Here is a 22,398-nt window from a genome sequence, read left to right as displayed (position 1 = left end):
CTCATGCAGAAATAACTGTCGAGAGGAGGTTATTATCTGTCGTTTGTGAATAGGGCTCACTAGGCTCACTCCTGGATATCTGACGACTCAAACAGATGCACCAGTTTGTGCTTACTGCAACTGCCAACTAACAGTACACCGCATCCTTGTGGATTGTGTCTGTTTTGTGGCATCGCATTGCAAGTTTAAACTAGGGACTAACATGTAAATTATTCTATGGAATAATGAAATTTTGTTATTTTACGGTATGATTTTTAGGGCCATCCATTTATATTCAAATTTTGAATTTAGTATGTTTCAATTATTAATGTCATTTGCTATAAAGCAGATGGCAATTTAATTACTTTAATTGAGATATATAATGTGATATATCTTTGTGCATTTATTTTGCTTTTAGCATATGTTACAGGCTTTTTACTTCAAAGATGTATTTTTACGTTGGTGGGTTTTTAGTTTTAATTAATTTTTAATTGTCAAACAAATATATAATGTCTGGGCGATGATAACGTGAAGCATCATTTTTTGCCCAGAGAAAAAAAAGATAATTGTTATAGAAATTAAAAGAATTATTAAATTAGAATTGTAATATAATTATTGTAGAAATGATAAACTGTTGTGATAAGCGTTGTAAGCAAATTTAATATAAATTTTAATTTGATGTTTCTATTTATGTATTATAGAGGAAATGACAAATGACTTAATTTTAATGCAATGTTGTAGACAAGAAAGTAAAACTATTTTAATTAAATACTCTCATCTAAACTCTACTTCATGCATTGATCATGTTTTTGTGAAAAGTTTTTAAATTAGTTCCATTATTAATTTTTTCTGCATAAAATATATTATTGTATAATATGACATTATATTTATATAACCTACATTATGTTATTAGTGTAAATTTATTAATTCTATTTGTGTAAATAATCAACAAAGAATGACAGTAAAGGTCTTATGTTGTTGATATAAACTATTTGTTTTGAATTGTCAAAACAATACGCATAAAAATAAAAACAAATTTATTTTTAAAAAACATAGGTATGTTGCTGAAAAAAATCTTTGGTTACTAACAGTTTTCAGAATTGTTACAGCAAAAACAGAAATTATTAGAAAAAACTTAATTAAAACTTGCGTAATTACTCACATTTTTATTGATTATAATTAATTGGCGTTACAGATGTACATGGTATAATAGAAAACTGCATCTGGCTCTTCTGTTTCAGATTCTCTGTATTAAAATAATCTATGAAAAAATGATAACTTCTGCTTGGTTTTTGTTCTGCCCGGTTTTTTTTTTCAAGATAGGATCAAGGAATCATAATATTTGACACACATGTTTACACTAACTTTGTCGAATAAATAAAAAATTACAATGTAGATATGTTCACAAATTTCAAAATGGCATCCATGTAAATTTTCTAATCTTTAATATCTTGGTAATCATTAGTTTTAACATAATATGTTTTATTGGCAATAGTGGATAGTTTTATAGCGTACTTTGCATAAAAAAGGATTACTGAGGGGATCTAGACCCCTGCTTGGATTTCTCTTGTGCTGTATTACATTTTTGTTGATGTTTTGTTTTATAAATTTTGTTTTTGTTGTTGTTTTGTATCAATGTTACTGTGTTATTATTCCATGTAATATCTTTATGTTTTGCGTTGTGTGTTGGACTCACTTTTACTTTCTACAGGTAGGTATCCAGTTCCTTTGTCTAGTTAACTCCTTTTAATATTACTTAAGACTCGGTAACATGCGTTTTATTTTGAGTTCATTAAATAGTAGTACACCGATGGGAATGTTACTTCTGGCATTCACATCGGTGGCATCCTGGCCAAGCTGGACAGTCCGCCAAGGCAGACTGGAATATGTTAAAAGCTGAAGTTTCAAAGATGACTTCAGGTAAAGCCCATAAGGGCTAGGAACAGAGGGGACGGCAAAGGGTGTCTTCTCCTACAGGGTCAGAACGCATACAAAATTACACCCTTTTTTTTAAAAATCCATCTTCAAACAACCAAGTTATTGCAGTTAATTGAGAAAGTAATTTTCAGCCAGATTTTATCATTATTAAAAATTTACTAAACTGAAATAATGTAAATAATTTTATTAAACACTGTCTGTTGGTATGATTATACAATAATAATTTATAAAAACCACTTACCAACAACTTTTTTATTCGTGTTTAAGTACTTCTTTATACCAAATCCATCTTCAGGAACTCAACAAACTTTTATATTCTTAAAATAAAAAAAAGCTGAAACTTATTCATCGTATGTGTCATTATGTAAAAAATGTACAACAGTGGTTGTCATGTTTTAAAAAATTATGTCGACTTAGTGTCCACTCACAATAAAAGTTTCCGTCGTTGTCAGTATGTAATATATTCATAACGGTGGAAACTCTACGTAATTTTTTAAAACATTGTATATTTTTGCATTTTACATAATGACTTACAATGAATGAGTTTCAGTTTTTTTTTATTTTAAGAATAATATAAAAGTTTTTTGAGTTCCTAAAGATGGATTTGGTATTAAAAAAGTACTTAAACATATAAAAAAGTTGTTGGTAAGTGATTTTTATAAATTATTATTATTCAATAAATTAAATTAAACTAAATTTTACAACTGTACTACAGTTATACAGCTGTACAGTAGTAAAAAAACTACTGAAAAATTTATTAAGGTAATGCTATTAATAGCAATCTTATTTTTATTTCGCTAATTTGTTTTATTTTCACTCTTATATTTTTTATATTTTTGAAAATTTGTTATTAGTTAAATTGTTTTGGTTCCTGTCTTTCATTACTCATGTTACATTTGAAAATGGAAGTTTGTTCTCATGTTGAAGTGGCAAACATGCATTTGAAAGAACATGTATTGGGAACATATTGAGGAATTGTTAATGAACAAGTTGATCATATGACTTCAGAAATTTTGAGAAGTCAACAGCTCTATTTGTATCAGATAAGAGTACAAACAATGAAAATGGCCATCTGGAAGATGAAAATTTTGTGAGCTAGTTTTACAAAAACTGACAATAAATTTTCATTTTTCACAGTAATCATTGTTGGGCGCTAGAAAATCCTCATGTCATTATGCAGTTAGGTTTCTGGAATAAGTCTCAATAAATAATTTGGTTTATATCATTGGCGATTCACTGATTGATTGGTTCATATTACCTGCTAGTTGAACACCGATAATTATTATCGCTTCCTAGAAAACTTCCTATTGATTTATTTGGATGAAATTCTTCTGGAAACTAGAAATATATGTTAATACATGGTGGTTCCCTTTATTATCTATTATCTCTTTATTATTACTTTAGTCAATACTTAGATGATTGTTTCCCCAAAAGGTGGAGGTTAATTGTTAGTGCAGGATCAATTAAGCAATTGTGCTTAGCCCGCAAGATTATCTGATCTAAACTGAATAAATTTCTACCTTGAGGATACATTAAAAGTACAAATGCTCAGAGTTGATTTTCAATGGATCAAAGTTGCACCAAAGATTTTCAAAAGGACTACTCTTAAATCAGAAATGAATAGACAGGCAACTTTTTTGTTATACCTGTATATTTGACTTGTATTTTATATTTATCAGTATCTGACTATCTTTTTTTGTTTAAATGTGGTATTTAAAGTACACTACATTTAACAATGTATTTCAGTTGAAATGGGTTTTTAACCTTTTTTGTTTTTCTAGTAGCTGTGTGTTGATAGTGCAGTTTGTGTCTGTGCGCACGCACTGCTGCTGCTGACTATACTACTACAGCTATTTCATTCATTTTTTTATTTGAGATCACACATGCACGCACACACACACACAACACATATGGAGTTTTATATAGTCTGTTTCAGAACGAGTTTCTTATTATATTTATGTATAGCTGATTGCTCTGAAAAAAAGTAAAAAAAGTTCTTATAAACATGCTACTGGAATTGCTTGTTTTTCAGTAACAATCTGTCAAAAATTTTCTCCCTTTTAAGCAAGGAGGTAAAACAGTGTGGTGCATAGAATAAAGCAATGCAATACTGCACTTGCATCATGTATTGTATATTTTGATTTTAAAATGTTTTTCTGGCCGAGTGGATTAAGTCTCCTTATTACTATTAAAAAAAAACTCTAATTTTAGGGTTTTATATTATTGTGATGCTTGCTGTAAATTTTATTAAACTGTGTCTTGTGTTGCCTGATAGGTTATAAATTGTTGAATCTTAATTTTAATTGATATTATATTCTGATAGTGTCTGTTTAGTCTGAAAGAATTTTAGGTGTTAGATGATATTGCCTGAATCTCTATATAACAAATAGATTGCATTAGTGCAAAATAGCCAAGGTGTATTGATATAAGTTGATTGGGATGAATTCATGGTGACCCACAAGGGAGAGGATTGAGGTTTGGATATCTGCTACGATTAGATACTCATAGGTGGAGTGATAGTGCTATTGACCATGTACTCAGGTAGATGCTGCCAATTGTGTTCTAAGGGATGTGCACTGATAAAGTAAAAATCTTTCTCAAGTCATTGTATCTGGAATAAAATAGATACTTTCTTTGAGAGTCAATACGCCGTGTATCTTAAAGAAGATTTAGATGGTCACGAGCTTTTGGATCTGTGATAAGCAGATTTGAAAAAACTCTTGGATGAAGGGAAAATTAAAATTCATGAGAAGGTTTCCACAACGGTTAAAGATTTGAGAGTTGATTATTTTAACTGAAATAAGGTAACTGTATAGAGATCCTGAGTTTTAAAGAGGTCCTATGGATGAGGGAAAGAGAGAAAGAAGAATAAAATGACAAAGAAGAAAATAGACTTGCTGTTGTGGCAGGCAAGGTAATGAGGTACAAGTATGGATTTGGTGATGGAGGTGGAGGAACTGTGCCTGCTCAACCCTGTCAAGTTCCTGCTCACCCTCTTCCCGCAGGTAGGTGTCTTTCTACATTACCTTGACTTCAAAGCGGTGTAACCCACATGTTGTTTAAACATGCTGAGACTAGTGTCAACCATCAGTAGGTTATGGCCTTCTACAGCAGGTTTAAAAAACAAGACCCTTCACCTTTAATAGCGTAACAATATCTGTTCCAGTTCAAATCCGATCGGTTTCCTGTGAAAAAGTATATTATACATGAATTGTATCGGTTCATTTAATATATTGTTATTATGACAATACATACTTGTGTGTAGAAAATGTATATCCATCACTAAAACACATATGCATCTCAGATGTAATTTTGACCTGTCGCATCAGCATGGTTTTACAAAGTTGTATTTGGTATAAGTTTATTGAATCAAAGTTTATATGGGTTACTTCATTGAACTCTTGATGTTTCATGTGAGTGAAAGATTTTTGAGTATTTTGTATACTGATAACAAATAAATCACTTTCAATTGATATTTTATGAATCGATTGATACAGATATATTATCATTTTTTCAACGGTAAAAATACCCATGACAAGAGATAGACTATGTTGTCACTTGTAGACTCTTGTCATGGGTATTTAAGGATCCTACCAGTTTGAGGGGCATGTTTCACACCTAAAGTTTTTATGATTTTCTTGATTAATCTTAATAAGTAATCAACTGTTGTCAGACATGTTTCATCGAACAAATTATTGGGTATTAATTACTTTGTAATTAAATTTTATTTGTTATATTTCAGGTAGTGGTGATGGAATTGATGTAACAGCCTCAAAAGAAAAAAAGAAAATCTCTGGAAAGAAAAGAAACCTAAGAAGTAAAAATAAAAGTTCTGTAGAGACAGAAAATAAAGAATTATTCTCTGATAATATTGTAAGAATTGTTGTTTTATTAAATTAATATTGATATTTTTAATTCTGAACTTGCCTTTAAAGCATTAATAAATGCTCAATTGTTTGGTCAGATTTATAAAAAGTAAAAAGAATCAGTTAGCTTTTACACCAATGTACTTCCAGAAGTACCTGTTATTGCTCAGTGACCGTAATGATTGAAAGCAATCGTGTCATTTCAGGTCATGTGACATGAAACTGATCGATTGCTTCTCAAAGTTTTCTTGAAATATTTTAACACTTCTATTGTCTAATTGGAATTGTTGTGATCACCTGCATATTTCCTTTCTATTAGTATTAATTCTGTCATACTTAAATGTGGATTGTATAGCTATATGGTTGATTATTACCAAAGCAATGCTTGTATGACAAAACAATATAAGTTTTTTTTTAAATTTCTGTTCTCAAATTTTTGTTGTAAAGAAGTGTTTTTAACAATTTTTAAGAATTTGTTGGTTACTGAAATGTCAAATTGGTTACTGTCTGTATTTCATTTTATTTTTATCCATTCGAGTAATTTTTTATAAAATAATTATTTTTAATATTTAGAAGCATTGAAAGAAGTGATTTTGCAAAAATATGTTGCTCTCTTGTTTTTGCAGCAAATGCACAGGTAATTTCAAATTTTCAGCTGTTCCAATAAATGTGTGAAGTTTGTGTATATTTAGCAGTTGTGTTGAGTTTCAGTAGTATTGAAAAATATAAATGTTTAAAATTTAACAGTATGCTTTGGTAAAATTTTCAAATCAACTTGACAGTATTCTTTGATGAAATTGAAAAATCAAGTAAGAAACTTAGAATATCATATTTTTTATGAATACTATCACAATAATATTCAAAAAATTGATCTTTTTTTTAAAAAGTCCATGTATGATATACAGAAACATTATTGAACTTAATAAAATTAGTAAAAATGTAATCGGTTGCTGCCAATTATCTGACGTGGCCTACATGACATTAGTAAATGATTTAGCATTGTTTTTTTGTAATGTGATCATATTGACAAAATATCATTTAAACTTAATTTAATAAATAATATGCATTTCATTAAATTTTTTTGGGGTGAAAAACGCCATGGCATTATCATCACCTGGATATAAAATTTTACTGAAAAAAATAAAAATAAACAGCTAAAAACTAAAACATTGAAACCAAAAAATTAAGACAAAAACTTACGACTAATCACATCTAAACTTTCTTTTTTTTTAAAGAGACTAAAAACTAGTATCACAGAAATAAAACTAAAATTAGAAATAAGCGTAAAATTAAAAACGTAAAGTAAACTAAAACTAAAAAGAATTTAACAAAGTCTAAGAGGGGTGTAAAGGGCTCTAACTTGGATAACGGGAAGACTAAAAAATAAAAAAAAAAAAAAATACTAAACCTAGGTGAAAAACGTAAAATATAAAAAGGCTAAAACTTAACAACTAATAACAGATAAAATATCATTAAAAAAAAATTAAAAAACTATCACTGATAAATAAACTACTCGGATGAAAAAATTAAAAATAAATAAAAAAAAATATATATATATATATATATATAGCTTGTTCATTTTAAATAAATTGAACAAACTCTGAGAGGAGTGTAAAAGGCTCCTTCTCGGATAACAGAAGAAAATATAATTAAAATACATAACAGTAAAAAAAAAAAGAACACCACTATTAAAAAGTATGTAAAATATTAATACATCTAAGATATAAAAAGACCTGGTCCAAAACTTCCTTATACCCAGGATTTGGTTAATGTTCCTGGGCGATTTATATTTACGACGCAATGTCGCATAACAAAATGCAATCCACAAGAATGTGGCGCACAGTCAAGAGCCAATTGCATCGTACGCATGTTGGTGCATTTACTTTTGACATTAGACAGCCATGTGTGACTAGTATGGCCTAACCGCAATTGACAAAGGACTGCTTCCTCTCGGCGGAGTTTTCTAAAAGATGAGGCCCATGGCAACACAGTGTTTTTAATGTATCAGAGTTTATTATCCGCTGTGGCAGTCCAGTCACCTTGCTGCTTTGTTCGAAGAGCGTTTTTTACGCAATCGCTAAAAATCACATGTAGTAACAAGATTGGTGAAAGAAGGTTGACCACATGCGTCCCTAGCAGCAGAATCTGCATGTTCATTACTCACAATTCGTAGATGGCTAGGGATCCAGCAGAAACTCAATTTCATTAAATTAATCATTAATAATAAACATAAATAAATGATTAAATATTTAAAAATATAATTTAAAAAATATTGGCCGATAATTTTTTTACAGTTTATTCAAAGTTAGACGTTTCATTTTTTATTTCTTTACTGTCCTGTTATGTGTACATTATGTTAACGTAATTTGGGTTCTCTACTTTTTGGTAAATGTTTATCGCACTTATTATGTTCTTTATACAACACCGATTGCTATATTAATCCCCATCAATATTTTTCAATATTTTTTTTTCTTGGTGTCAGCAGCTGATATTTATTTTCTAAAACATAGTTACCTATCTTTCTTTCAATAAATTTAATATGTGTCATGTGACTGTTGGTATTTTACTTTCCATTTCAGTTGCTTTTTCATAGATTTTTAATAAATAAAATCAGATAATTACACTCATTACTTTAAAGGTTCATTTGATTATCTCTTCTGGTGTTTTAAGAGCGTTACACAACTTCTGTAATTGATTGTTGAATATGGTAGGATTCTTATACATGGCAATGAGGGAATAACGTATGAATATACACATTTTTTCAACTTTTTTTTCCAACAATTGATACAAACCAGATGCTGAAATATAGAATTTGGCTTTACAATCCAATATTGTACTTAGTTCTGTTCCTTTAAACAAAAATTCATATCGCTGTTTCCTTTTTGTAACAAATATATCTAACATTTGAATTTTCCATCATCAATCAAATAGTTTATGTTAGAGCCATATTATTTTGATCTCAATTATTATGAGGGTAAATCAAATATACAGGATTTTTGTTCCTGAGCGTCTACAGTTGGTAGGACTGAGCCTGCGTTTCTAGTATGTTTGGGTGGAATCATTAGGAGTGAGGAGAGCTGGCCATTTCACACTCCCGATTTGTCAGTAAGGCTCATGATATTGGAGCAACAGGTACATCCCTGCGCTGTGCAACACATAATTAAAAAATTTCTTGCTTATGAAGGAGTTTGAGCGATGGAAATTTTCCAGAGATTGACTGCACAGTTTGGGAACCAAACATTCTCAGGGACTCTGTGTAATTGCCTGGCACAAAGATTTCAAGGAAGGATGAGAATGAACGGAAAATCAGGAACATGATCGCTGTCCTCAGACCAGCATTACAGATGAAAACATTTGCGCGGTTTGAGAAATTCTTGAAGATGATTGATGGGTGAGAGTATCCGAAATTGCAGAACAAGTTGGAATAAGATATGGGAGCTGTCTAACAATTATCACAAATGACCTACAGTTCCGTAAAGTGTGTGCCAGACGGGTCCCTCGCCTTTTGACTGCAGATCAGAAGTTGAGACGTTTGGAGGTCACAGGCTTACAGCAAGGTTTGCAAAGAAGGTGATGCATTTTTGAGTCGGATTGTCACCTGCAATGAAAGTGGGTTCACATTACACTTCCCAGTTGAAACAAGCCAATATAGAGTGGTGGAGGAAAGGGGAGGCAGCCCCAGTGATAGCCAAGACTCGACTGTTTGCTGGCAAGGTTCTTTCAGCTGTTTTTTTCACTGGCGAGGCATTTTGCTCATTGACGCTTTGCATGAGTGTCAGACAGTCAATACTGCTTACTTCTGTGAGCTGTTGAACGAGGTGAGGGCTGCATATCACCACAAAAGATGAGAACAACCAATTTGAGAGGCATCCTCCTCCACGACAATGCCAGGCCCCATACTGCAGCTCTAATGGTCTCAAAACTAGAAGAAATGCACTGGACTCAACTTGATCATCCTTCCTACAGTCCATACCCTTTGTCCTGGTTAAAAAAGCTATAGGAGGGCAACGATTTCAAGATGACGAGGGCGTGGAGGGATTCGTGTGCAATTAGCTCCTATTGCAATCAGCTTCATTCTACAATGCTGCGATAATAAACCTTTCTTCTCACTGGGAAATATGTATTTCTAAAGCAGGAAACTATATAGAAAAATAAATTATATTTGCCTTTTATTTTTCAGTAAATAATTTTTTTTTTTTAAATAAAATCCTTTTTATATTTTTATAATAGCTTTTTTATTCATATACTAACAGCAATTAAAGCGTTTAAATAAATTCTAGTTTACAAAAGTTATAATTTATATTTTATTAAATTACAGTATTTATTCTTTAGAACCTAAAAAAACCTTTATAACTTTTATAAATGTCTATTAACTTCAAAAATACTTTTTCGACCCTTTGATATTAGCACTGAATACTAAATATTCAAAACACATTCTACTATTATTAAAAAATCCTTTATGCTTTTTGCTTTTCAAAAAGAATAGTATTTTTATTTATGGACAGTCCTATGACGGCTACCCATTGAGTTACCTTTACATTTAATAATTTTATTTTCAAAGCAAAAGTAAATGTAATTTTAGTTTAGAAAATTTGCTAAATTATTGTTTATATTTGTACAAATGCACGTTTCACACTTGAGAATTTTTACGAGACATATCCAAGATCAATACTAGAGTTTATAAATAAGGATGGCTCTTTTTTTTTGTTTTTTGCAGCCCTATGGGTTTTTTTTTATAGAATATGAAGAAATAGAAATATCAGCTGTAACTTATTTAAAACATCATTCTATTCATGTTAATTTTGCAAAATAATGTACCATATAAATAGGGCTTCATGGAAACAATTGATGGATGCCAACAATTTGAGTACTAAGAACCTCTGGCAAGAGAAAGATAGAGTAGATCAAAAATTAGTGCAGAAAGTAAATAGCATTTTGAAGAGAAATGAGCAGAAGTTAGAAAATGTTATAGGAAATTAAACAAATTAAAATAGACTGAAAACTGTTGCTGACTGCAAAACTAGGGAACAAAGGGAAATTGGATGTTACTAGAGGATAAGTACAAGGAAGAGCCATGTAAAAATTAAATGGTAGCAGTTGTTGAATAAATTTTCACCCTTACCAATTAATTTTAAAGTACTTGGATCACTACTGTGAGAAGAGAAAGTAAACCAGTATGAAAGGATTGAGTTAATGCATATCAACTGATAGAACACTATTGAAAACCTGTAATGAAAATTGGGAAAGCATAAAAATAAGTATCAGGCTGAAAAGTTCTTCAAAATAATCACCTTAACAAAAAAAAAAATTTTCCAGTTATAAGGAACCGATTATTTACCTGACTAAATTGCATGAGGTATAAACACAAATAAAAGCCGCTGTGATGAGAAAGAAAAAAACAGCAAATTATGTGCCAGACAAGATGAAGTAAAATATTGAAGAAATATAGTTTAAAAATATTTAAAGCAATTAATTCCTTATAAATGTAGTAAATCATTTAACAACAGCATTATCGAATATACTAAAAAGGAAAGAAATGTGTTGAAAAAAGATAATTTTTTCAAAAGAAAGGAAAAAAGCAATAAAGAATTTTTAAATGATTTACAAAAGAAATTACAGTTTCAAGCTTTCATGTACTACATTTCCATGCACAAAATGTTTTTAGTTAACTGCAAAAATCTCCAGTAGAAGGACAATGCATTTGTTTCAACTTCAATAATATGATGTTAGATTCAGCATTGAAGAACTGTAAAATTATAAAGGAACACATTATTTATGAACGTTTTAAAGACTGTGATGTGTTCAATCAAAAATGAAGGGACTGCATGATGGGTAATTTGGAAGAGTGTGTTGGAAAAATTGTTTAATGACTAATATTAAAATTAATTATTTTAAATGGAAGATGGTGATAGAGAAAAGTTATTAAGAATAAAATAGGTACTGTGAAAGGATGGACAAAGTAAAAAAAAAGAGAAAATGTTGTTCTTAAAAACTGCAATTATTTTAGAAACATTTGTTGTAGTGCAGTATCAGTTAAGAATTTTAAAAATTAAAAAAAAAAAAAAGGTAATGTAAAAACCAACAATTTTCAGAATTGACTTTTCTGAAAATTATGTAACTAAATATTGAGGAATATAGTCAGTGCACTTAATTAAATTAAAACATCAAATATTCACAGTGGTGTGTATTATGCTGTACGTAATGAAAAATGGAAGTAAATTCATTTTTTATGTAAAGTAATGGTTTAAATCATAAAACTCAGTATGGGCGTGTTACTAAAATTAAAAATGTCATCCATGTCATTTTCTAATGGCCATTATTCATTTATTTTCTTGTAGCCTGATTTTACAATATTAAAATCTGTTCTATATTTATAAAAAAAATTTGCCCAAGTGTTTCCCAAGTTAAAATACATAATACGAAATTGCTCCGAAATCGGCTCGGCAAGTAACTATTTGATGGTATTTGCAGGTCTCTAAAACTAAAGCTGATTAATATGTTTCTCACCGAAATAACTTATGTTTCACGTATCATTAAAGTATTTAAAACTGACAGTGTTCGAGTCTTACTTGAAATACTGATTAAAGACGTTTAAAGTGTAGTTGTAATCTGGTCATGTACTTGCAATTGAGGTGCACCAATCTACTTATTCAGAAAGATTTATATTTTCTCAATATTTGTCATGTTTTCAGCATCTACCTTCCCATTACCGTGAACATTTCACTGTTTGAGAGATTAGTTCGCTAGACTTGTCTCATTCCGGCAAGATAAATTCTAAATTATTGCCATAAATGTGATCCGGTCTGATAGTACATGATATTTATAAATGGATTCTGAAGATGAAGCAGTCACCCCCTCCAGAATATGTCGATTTCATACCTGGAACATCAACAGAAAACATCTTCTAGGCAGTTTGTACTGTTAACTCAAAATGTAGTAGGAAATAATTAATATGATTTGAAGTAATTTTATGAATAATAATACGTTGACAAAAACATCATTTTTTTCTGATGAAAAATATTTATCTTCTGTAAATATTAATCAGAACATCTGTTTTACCAGCACCTTTTATTATTAAAAGGTGACCATGTGCTTCATAAATTCAGGCAGCCTCTGTATATAGTTTATATCGGCGTACATACATTTTTTTGAAAGACTTTGATTTTCACTATTGTAATGCATATATTATTTATGTAAGTTCATATTGTCAGATTAAATGTATCCTTTACAGAAGATTAATTACACGTTTCATAAGTTACCTTGTTTATGTTAATATACGAGGCGTGTTTCTAAAATAAGATCTGTTTTGAATTTACCACCTATATATGGAAAAGTAAACAGATGGTGCTTGCATAGCTCAGTTATTTCAATCGATAATCATTTGTTAGCTACAACAGTTTAGTCTTTTCTTGGTAGTTGTTTATACACATCCATTTATAAACATGGATTCATCCATGAGTGCTACAATTCATGATCTCACAAAATATGAAGTATGAGGAGTAATCCGATTTTTTTTTTTTTGCAAAAAAAAAATAAGTTGGCTGAAATTCACAGGGAGAATATTATAAATACACTAAAGTATGATGGTAATAGAATGTTGCCATTCATTTCTAGAAGAGTAAATGAACATTCATGATAAAGATTGTAGCGCCCGGCCCCGATGATAACCAATAATTTGATTGAAAAATTAAAAAAAAAATTCTATAAAACTGGCGCTTCATTGTATTGCTTTGATGTTTGCTGATGTTTCATGATTTTAGATTTATGAAGTTTTGACTGAAAAGTTGGACTATAAAAAATTGTGTACCAGGTAGTACCGAAAATGTTAACCGACACATCGAAGGAAAAACATCTTGCTGAAGCGCATGAATTTTTGCAGCGTTATGAAAATGAAAGCGATGAATTATTATTGATCAGATTGTTATCAGAGATAACAGAAACCTGGATTTGTTATTTAAACATAGAGGCAAAGCAGCAGTCAATGCGATGGTGGCATTCATAATCTAAACTGAAGAAGTTCAAACAAGAGCGTTTGATAAAGAAGTTTATGGGTTCTGATTTTTTGTAATAAAAAGTGTATCTTGCTCGTATAATTTACCGATCAAGGTATTATTGTGAATGCCAATATGTATTGCTAAATGTTAAAGAAAGTCCTAGAAAAGTTGTAAAAAACAATTGATGTGGGATAGTATTCTGTGGGATTTTGTTTTTGCATGATAACGGGCCATACACACCAAAGCTGACAATGTGGCAATTAGAAAGATTTTTTCAGAAAATTTTCAATCCTATAGCCCTGACTTAGCTCTCAGCAATTACTTTTTTTCTTTACCTAAAGCATTGCCTTGCTAAAACAAAGGTTTGATAATGAATTGAAAAATATGATATTGCATGGTGTAAGTTACTGGTAGTGGTATTTCTTGAAGAGGGATTGAAGAAGCTAGTGAAACACTATGAAGTATATTTTGAAGTTAGGCGGCTTAGTAGAAAAGAAGAAAATTAATCTAAGTTTTATATGCAAGTAATAAAGTTTGTATTTTTCAGTATCGATTTTATTTCAAAACAGACCTTACTATAAAAAAAAAAAAACATGCCTCTTACATACTTAAAACAACCTATTTAATCATTTTGTTAGTTCACTTTTGTATTTTAGCAGCTGAGAATGATTCATTGTTGTGTAATTAATTATAGTCGATTAAAGTAACTACTTAAATACATAAAAGCCGCTTATCAACAATTGAATTTGAAACGTTCAAGTGGTCTCAGAATTAATTTCCATCCTCAGGAACTCGTATAATTCATCTTATTTGCAACTAATCGATATAAAAAAATTATTAAAGTAACTACTGTTAATGAAAAATACGTAGTCAATTTGGAGTATATAATCTATATATATAAAAATGTTAAGTTTGTTTGTGTACGCCTTCAAAAACTCAAAATGTTCTGCACCAATTCAGCTCAAATTTTAGCACGATATATAACCCGCATCAAAGATTGTTTTCATCTATTTTTAATAAATCTATCTATCTATTTTTAATTTGTACAGTTTTTTTAATAAATAAAATCAGATGGAAATGTAAACAAAGGAAAACCAATCAGATCAATGCAAGATGGCCGCTGTCAAACACGATGACCAATCACAAAGAGCCCGTATGGCCTTTGCCAATGTAAACAAAATCACAACTGATTAAGTAACAAATTTCTTTGAATTATATTTAACAGCTAAAACATCTGTATTTTATTTAAAAAAAACACCAAAACAAAAAGAAAAGCCACCAAGAAGGACAACCGCAGTTAGTGATGATATGAATGATTTATAGCGTATGAAAATGCCATGCCTGACCGGGATTCCAACTCGGAACCACCGGATTAAAGTCCGAGACGTTACCACTCGCGCCACGAAGGCCGGCAAACATATTCGTTAGGAGCCGATTAAAAACACGACTTACCAATATGCCGTTGTGTGTCTAACCAATTTTATACGGGCTATAATTACTTTTAATACGCGAAATCCTTTGCAATGATTGAACATAACTTAAACCTCTTCAAAAATTATTCCTTTTGAACTAAGCCACATTTTGATATCATTGTTTTTTATAACACGGCTGGAATTCTTTTCGTCTAATGATAAGAAGCGTTGTCGAAGACAATAACCGATTTCTCTTCCAAAGGATGTAATACACCGCTAAACTATTTCTAAATAATTCAAATTCGTGTAATTTTTTTACGAATTGCGTTTTTATCAAAATCTCCCCTTTTTTTCAATTGACCTGCGGGGTTTTGTTTTTTTTGGAGACCGTAATTCATTAGTAGATTCATACTCGAGAATCACCTTGGACACTGAAGCAGCACAACTTCTACTTATGTTAGCAGTTTATTAACATTTGAAATCAACGCAGTTTGATTATTCTGTAATTTGTAAGCATTACTCTGCTTTTGTAAGCATTTAAAATGTGTTTTTTCGCACGACTTAAGAGCTTTTTTTTGCAGCCCACAAATCTTTATATATAAAAATGTTAATTTCGTTTGTGTACGCTTCAAAAACTCAAAATGTTCTGCACCGATTGAGCTCAAATTTTAGCACGATATATAACCCGCATCAAAGATTGTTTTTATCTATTTTTTGCATCAGTCACATACCCGCGACCACGAGAAAACAGTTTTTTAACGGTCAGTTGTGTACCAGTGACCGCGCCATCTGCCAGAAGCGAGGGGAACACCTCGCCATACTAGCTAACGACAACCGCAGTCACATGTGAAACAATACCTGTTCCCAATTACATTGTTTATTAACAAAAAAAAAAAAAAGTATCCACTTGCATCTGATTCAGATTATTATACAATCTGAATTAAATATTCACTTTAATCGAGGTACTTTTCACCAAGCTCTAAATTAGAAAACGAACAACAGTGGGATATATGTATTAATGACGCGTGCAACACTGCACATCCAAACCAAATTCATGCATTATTCGCAATTATATTGACCGCTTGCTTCCCTTCATCACCCACAGAGTTATGGGAAAGATATCGACCGCATATGGCTGAGGATATTTTGCATAGAGTATGCCTAGAAAATACCAATATGAACATGGAATTTACAGAAGGCATTTACAACGAAGCATATATTGAAGACAAATGCTTAGCTATTGCAAATAAAGTTCTTAGTCAATTGGGAAAGCCAGCACCCACCCGAGCTGCGATTGCTTCATTTGATGTGGATTTACGCCATGAACAGAGTTACAACATTGGTGATCTTCAGTCATATGTCCAATCAAACATTCCCAAATCAACGCGTGAACAGAAAGGCATTTATGATCGCATAATGCAAATGATAAATCACGGAGTTGGGGGGGACCTTCTTCTTGGATACGCCAGGAGGAACTGGGAAAACATTCCTCATTAGATTGATTCTAGCAACGGTTCGATAAAAAAATTACAATTATCCTGTTGCGGAATATTAATCAGCCAAAACTCTGCAACGGCAAGCAACTTGCAGTTAAGAAATTGATGAATAACATAGTGGAAGCAACGATTTTAACAGGGCCTTTCTAAGGTGAAGATGTCTTCATTCCTCGAATACCCATAATCCCGATCGATACATCATTTTAATTTAAAAGATTGCAATTCACAATTCGATTGGCATTTGCAGTCACAATCGATAAAGCTCAAGGTCAATCTTTAGAATTGTGTGGTTTAGATTTAGATGCGGATTGCTTCTCACATGGGCAACTGTATGTTGCGTGTTCCCGAATCGGCAAACCAGATAGCCTTTATATCTACGCAGACAGTGGAAAAACAAAAAATATTGTATATTCACAAGTATTGCAAAATTAAACTTCTATGAAACGTATGCTTTGTTTTGTTTCTCATTCTCATCCATGCAACCACAATGTGCCACAGCGAAGTGTGGCGGGTAGAGCTAGTTTAAAAATAGTTTCTTAAGTCTGCTTATTATGTTCATTAGTTAGTAATAGATATATTGTAGTTTGTCATTAAGTATATTAGCTGTCATAATAAATACAAAGTTTGTTTTTTTGATCTTTTAATTTATAATCTGAAAATGTCAATCCAGTCAAAATTAAATATCTGTTGCTGTAATGTAAAACCAGTCTGTTTGACAGTTAAGTAACAGTTATTTCAGTTCTGTTATGTTTTTAGATTTATTCTAATTTTTGCTTACAGTTTTTAAAAATTCACAATTTTCTTTTACTTTTTTTTATTATTAACACGAATAACAAAAGTATTAGTAAAAATAAATGTGTAATTAGACGTAAGTATGAGCTTTCCTGCAATTTTCATGACATTTTAAAAACTTCAATTATTTCAACTCTTTTCCATGTAAAAAAAATCTTGTGTATTCATAATAGATGGTGAAAGTATGTCTGTAATATTTTCAATCATCTTTTTTGAATTTTTTTACAAGCTTTTACGTATCTAAAACGTGTGACTATATTGACTTATTCTACCCTATGTTTTCAGATAAAATACATTTTTTTGTTAAAAATAAATGTATTTTTATCAAGTAATTGAAATTTATGTATGTTATTTCTTTAGCAGTAAGTTGATTTTCTTGGTTTTTTTTCAGGATCTCAATGTATCGGAAACAAATGGAATATCTATTGTTGATCCTAGTCAGTTGCAAGATTGTAAGTTTTATTATGTACATCTGTATTAACTAGTTTGTATAATTTGGATCTTAATGTTAAATCATAATTAAATCTATTACTGTTAAGTTTTCGTTATTTTTTCTTTAGTTATGTTTTATTCGCAATGTTTGTCTAAATGTGCCGATTTCCATTGTAAAGTGATAATGTTCTGTTCTAAATTCAAAAATTGATGTTTCAGATCTTGGAATTCTTAAATTTTTAAACAGAACTAAATAAAAAAAATTATAAATAATAAAAAATGTGATCTTAATATATCTAAAAAATCCATCGATAAATAAAAAAAATTAAGTTTTTGTTTTATAAAAAATGTTACATACTGCAACCTCTGCTGTAGCATTCTGGCTTTTCATCTGAAAGATTCTCAGTTTGAACCCTCGTCAGGTTTGGCATTTTTCATATCTTAAAAATTCATTCAACATAAAGAAATTTTAATGGAGCATCAGCCTGTTCTGTGTCTGTTCACACAAACACACAACAGCAGGTAGTGAATTCACAATGATGATATATATTTATATATTTAATAATAATCTAATATTTTTGTTTATATTACACTTTAATTTATTTTCATTAACTTATTAATTATTTTACTCACAAATTTACGTTTGTAGTAAGATTTTTTCTTTTTCGGGCAGGCAATGATTTCTGAGAGTTAAAGGATAAATGAAACTGGGTTCAATAACAAATGTGGATATGTCTATCCATCTGTTCCTGTACAAAGTCTCTCCTTCATCCTCTTGTAGTTTCCAATCTTTACCTCATCTATTTACTTCATTCTTTCTTACTTCTGTTGTCCTTTTATTATACTTTAGTATACTGTGTGCCAGCTCACATTGAATTGCTACAGTGTTCGTTCACTGATATTAAATTAGGCATATATGTGATAACAATATAAATGTATATCAGGTGATTAAAAAAGGACTTCATACCTCTAAAAACAATAAAAATCTATTTAGGTAAATTACAATGTCGGTTGAGATTTCATTTCATAGCAAAAGCACCAAGTTTTGACTTGCTTATGTGTTTTGTTGTCCATAAAGTATTTTTCTGTGTTGTAGTTTATGTAAGGCGTAATTGATTTTTACACAAATATCATTTTTGTTTTTCAGCTAGGGATAATGCCTACGTTAAAGAGGAAGTCACTCAATTAAATAGTAAAGAAACTGGTGGTAATGTTAGTAATAAATCAAAAGATTATGAATATAATATTAATATTGGCAAGATTAAAGATGACTTATTGAAGATCAAGTCAAGGGATGATGTGCCTGAACTAGAAGATGCACCACCGCCAAGTGTTGTCGTACAGGCCCCTATTAGGGCTTCACCTTCACCTTCATTAAAACTACGTGAAAGGGAACGAAATAATTCAGAAAGAAAGAATTCTTCTAATAAAGATGGAGATGATGATATCCAAGAAGTAAGTTAGATTCATTAATATCAGTCGACCTGTATTTTTATAAGTAATTTTATGATTTTTCCATTTCATATGAAGGGGTGTAATTAAACTCTTATGTGTCTGTTGGATCTGATCTTTTTTTGCTCGCATTTTTCTTCAAAATCTTTAATGTAATTTTATGTTACTTTGCTTATAAAATAATTAATTATTTTTGTAATAAATTTCTTTACTCAGTTTATAACAATTGATAGGTTACTATAACATATTACTGACAGATATGATTTCCATTTTTTAACATATATTCATACTAGTAAAATAGACTTTCTGTTTGACAGTTATGCTTTTAATATCGATTAGAAAATTTTAAATTCATTCAAATGATAAGTTTTTATAAGCTTGATTGAATCTGTCAACATTTTATAAATTGTTGTAGTTTATATTTTGTTACATGTAGATCAGTTGTTTTTTGTGTTTTGGTTACATTAATGCAAATAACAGTAGCTGGTGCAAAGTATTTTAAGGAGTTAAGGATAATGATGTATAAAATTTGTTAATGTCAGATGTTGCAAATGATGGTTGTAACATATAAAAGACAACTTTTTTTTTAATCCGTCTTTTCATGCTTCTATGTGTGCAACTAGTACAACTTGTAATATTTAAAAAAGTTAATGTGCCTTAAATAAACGTATGAGGTTTTGTTAAAAAAATAATGGAATTTATTTCAATACTGATTTTGTTACTTTCAAAGTACTCCCCTTTAGATATAATAGATTTGTGCCAGCACTTTTTCCAAACTTCAAAGTACTTCTGGCATGCAGTTTTTGGTATCATGTTTAGCTCCTTAAGCGATTCTTTCTTTATCTCTTAAATGTTGGCAAAATGTCATCCTTTCATGGTTCTTTTCAGCTTTCATGGTTCTTCAAGTCATAAGGGGGCCTGTGTCCAGCTGGCATACAGAGGCTGAGGCACCATAACTGTGTTGTTTTGGGCCAAAAATTCATGAACAAGTGGTGAAGTGTGAGAGCAGTGCATTATCATAGCTCACTGGGGGGCTGGTCTAGCGGTTAACTCATCATTGCAAATCAGCTGATTTTGAAATTGAGAGTTCTAAGGTTCAAATCTTAGTAAATGCAGTTACTTTTATATGTATTTGAATAGTAGGTCGCGGATACCGGTGTTCTTCAGTGGTTGGGTTTCAAGTAACCACACATCTTAGGAATAGTTGATCTGATACTGTACAAGACTACACTTTATTTATATTCATACATTCATTCTCATTCATCCTCTGAAGTAATATCTTACAATGGTTCCAGAGGCTAAGCAGAAAAAAGAGAGAGAGAGGTGCATTATCAGGTGCAATTGCTATGAATTGTTTCACCATTTTGTTGTGAATTGTTTTCTTCGGATTACTTCATGCAAATCGCGTAGAACCTCCAATTAGTATTCCTTACTGACTGTACGACCTGTGGGAATAGTTCATGATAAACTAAGCTGTTGAAATTGAAGAACACAGTGTTTAAAACCTTCACATTCGATTGAATTTGATGAGTTTTTTCGGTCTTGGCTGTTCAGGAAGCTTTCACTGGGACCGTTAGGCTTTGGTTTCAATGTCATACCCGTGTTTCATCACCAGTTATGACCTGTTTGAGCAGTTCTGGATCGTTTTTCACATCATTCAGCAACTCCTGAGCGCTGTTCATTCGGCACTGCTTTTGGTCGAAGTTCAACAATTTTGGAAAAAGGTTTGCCACCACGCATTTCATGTCTAAAACATTTGAAAAAATTCCTCGGCATGAGCCAGAAGATGCCAACATCATCAGCAACCTCTCTGATATAATTATTCGGCAATTGTCCATAATCATTTTCTTCATTTCGATGTTGTCATCTGTTGATGTGCTAGGACGGCCAGGGCAGTCTTTTAATGTTTTCATGATCTTCTTAGAAATATTTGTACCACTTGTAAACACTTGTTTTATTAATAGAATAATCATCAAAAGCAACATTCAACATTTCCAATTCGGTGTGCTGTACTTTATTCCATTTTTAAAGTTAAATGTAAGTTCGTTATTCCATTTTTTCCACAAGTTAAAAATCGCCTAACATATGAAAAGACTTGTAGCCTTTTTGAAAGCCAGCAATAAACTAAACATCAATGCCACATTGATGTTTAGTCAATATCATAATATCACTGTAAATATACGTTTCAGACAAGTGCACCAAAAAAATTAAGCCAATTGGATTTATACAGACATGGATATTTTTAAAATCCCCGCTTATTTGTTTTTAACAAACTTCATATCTATTTTGTTAATTTTTTTTATTGTAATTTATCTTTAGGTTGTAAATTTTAAAAAAAGGTTACCAAAAGGAAAGTAGATTATAGGTTTACTTTTTCCCTAAAACTTTTATTTTTAAGAGTGAGTAAATAACAGATATCTTTTTGTTGTCAAGAGTCTGTTGAAAAATAGTACAACTAATAAAAAGGCAGACTGAGCTAAGGGTTCATTGATGTAAATTATTATGTCTGTTAAAATAAATAAATTTTTTAATTTTTGTGAAAGCGATTTTTTTCTTACACATTCTTATCTCACCTTTTTAAATGTAATGTGGATTCATCTGCAAGATTTGTATTTGAGTATTAACATTATGTTAATTTTTATTAGGTTCCAGTTGAAAAAATGGAGGTTGATGTAATAGAAGTTGCTGATGGTGATGATTGCCCAGACCAACATTCTGGTCATTTGGAGGGAATGACTGTTATCGATGAGGTTACTGATGGGTTAGATGACATTTGTGAAGATGACCGAAAAGAAAGTAAAGATAAGGTTTGTGTATTTGCTTTATTTATTTACTTTTTTCTAATTTCTAGTGACATTATTCAGTATAATCATAAGATTTGGATCATTGACGATATTATTTTATTTTGTTGTATGAATTAAACAGCCTATTACACATTTACTTGATGAAATAAATTGTCTCTATCTTTGTCCATTTTCTTTGATAAAATAATAAATGGGGGATATCACTACAGAGTGAAAATAATGTATATGTTATC

At 30.7% G+C, this 22,398-nt stretch overlaps 1 protein-coding gene across 3 annotated transcripts in view; it reads left to right on the top strand.

Annotated features, from left to right (window-relative positions):
• Positions 1–22,398, top strand: part of LOC142325647 (pre-mRNA-processing factor 39-like) — a 117,143-nt gene that overhangs the window by 6,494 nt on the left and 88,251 nt on the right. For all 3 annotated transcript variants that reach the window (XM_075367672.1, XM_075367670.1, XM_075367671.1), the window contains exons 2-5: positions 5,660–5,790; positions 17,869–17,929; positions 19,057–19,364; positions 22,007–22,168. In XM_075367672.1, the coding sequence (XP_075223787.1) occupies positions 5,660–5,790; positions 17,869–17,929; positions 19,057–19,364; positions 22,007–22,168 (662 nt within the window). The remainder of the gene's footprint in view (positions 1–5,659; positions 5,791–17,868; positions 17,930–19,056; positions 19,365–22,006; positions 22,169–22,398) is intronic.

The sequence above is a fragment of the Lycorma delicatula genome, chromosome 5, assembly GCF_047948215.1.
Source record: "Lycorma delicatula isolate Av1 chromosome 5, ASM4794821v1, whole genome shotgun sequence".
Taxonomy (NCBI): domain Eukaryota; kingdom Metazoa; phylum Arthropoda; class Insecta; order Hemiptera; family Fulgoridae; genus Lycorma; species Lycorma delicatula.
Note: the sequence above shows the minus strand (reverse complement) of the source record. Positions and strands in the feature narration are given on the sequence as shown.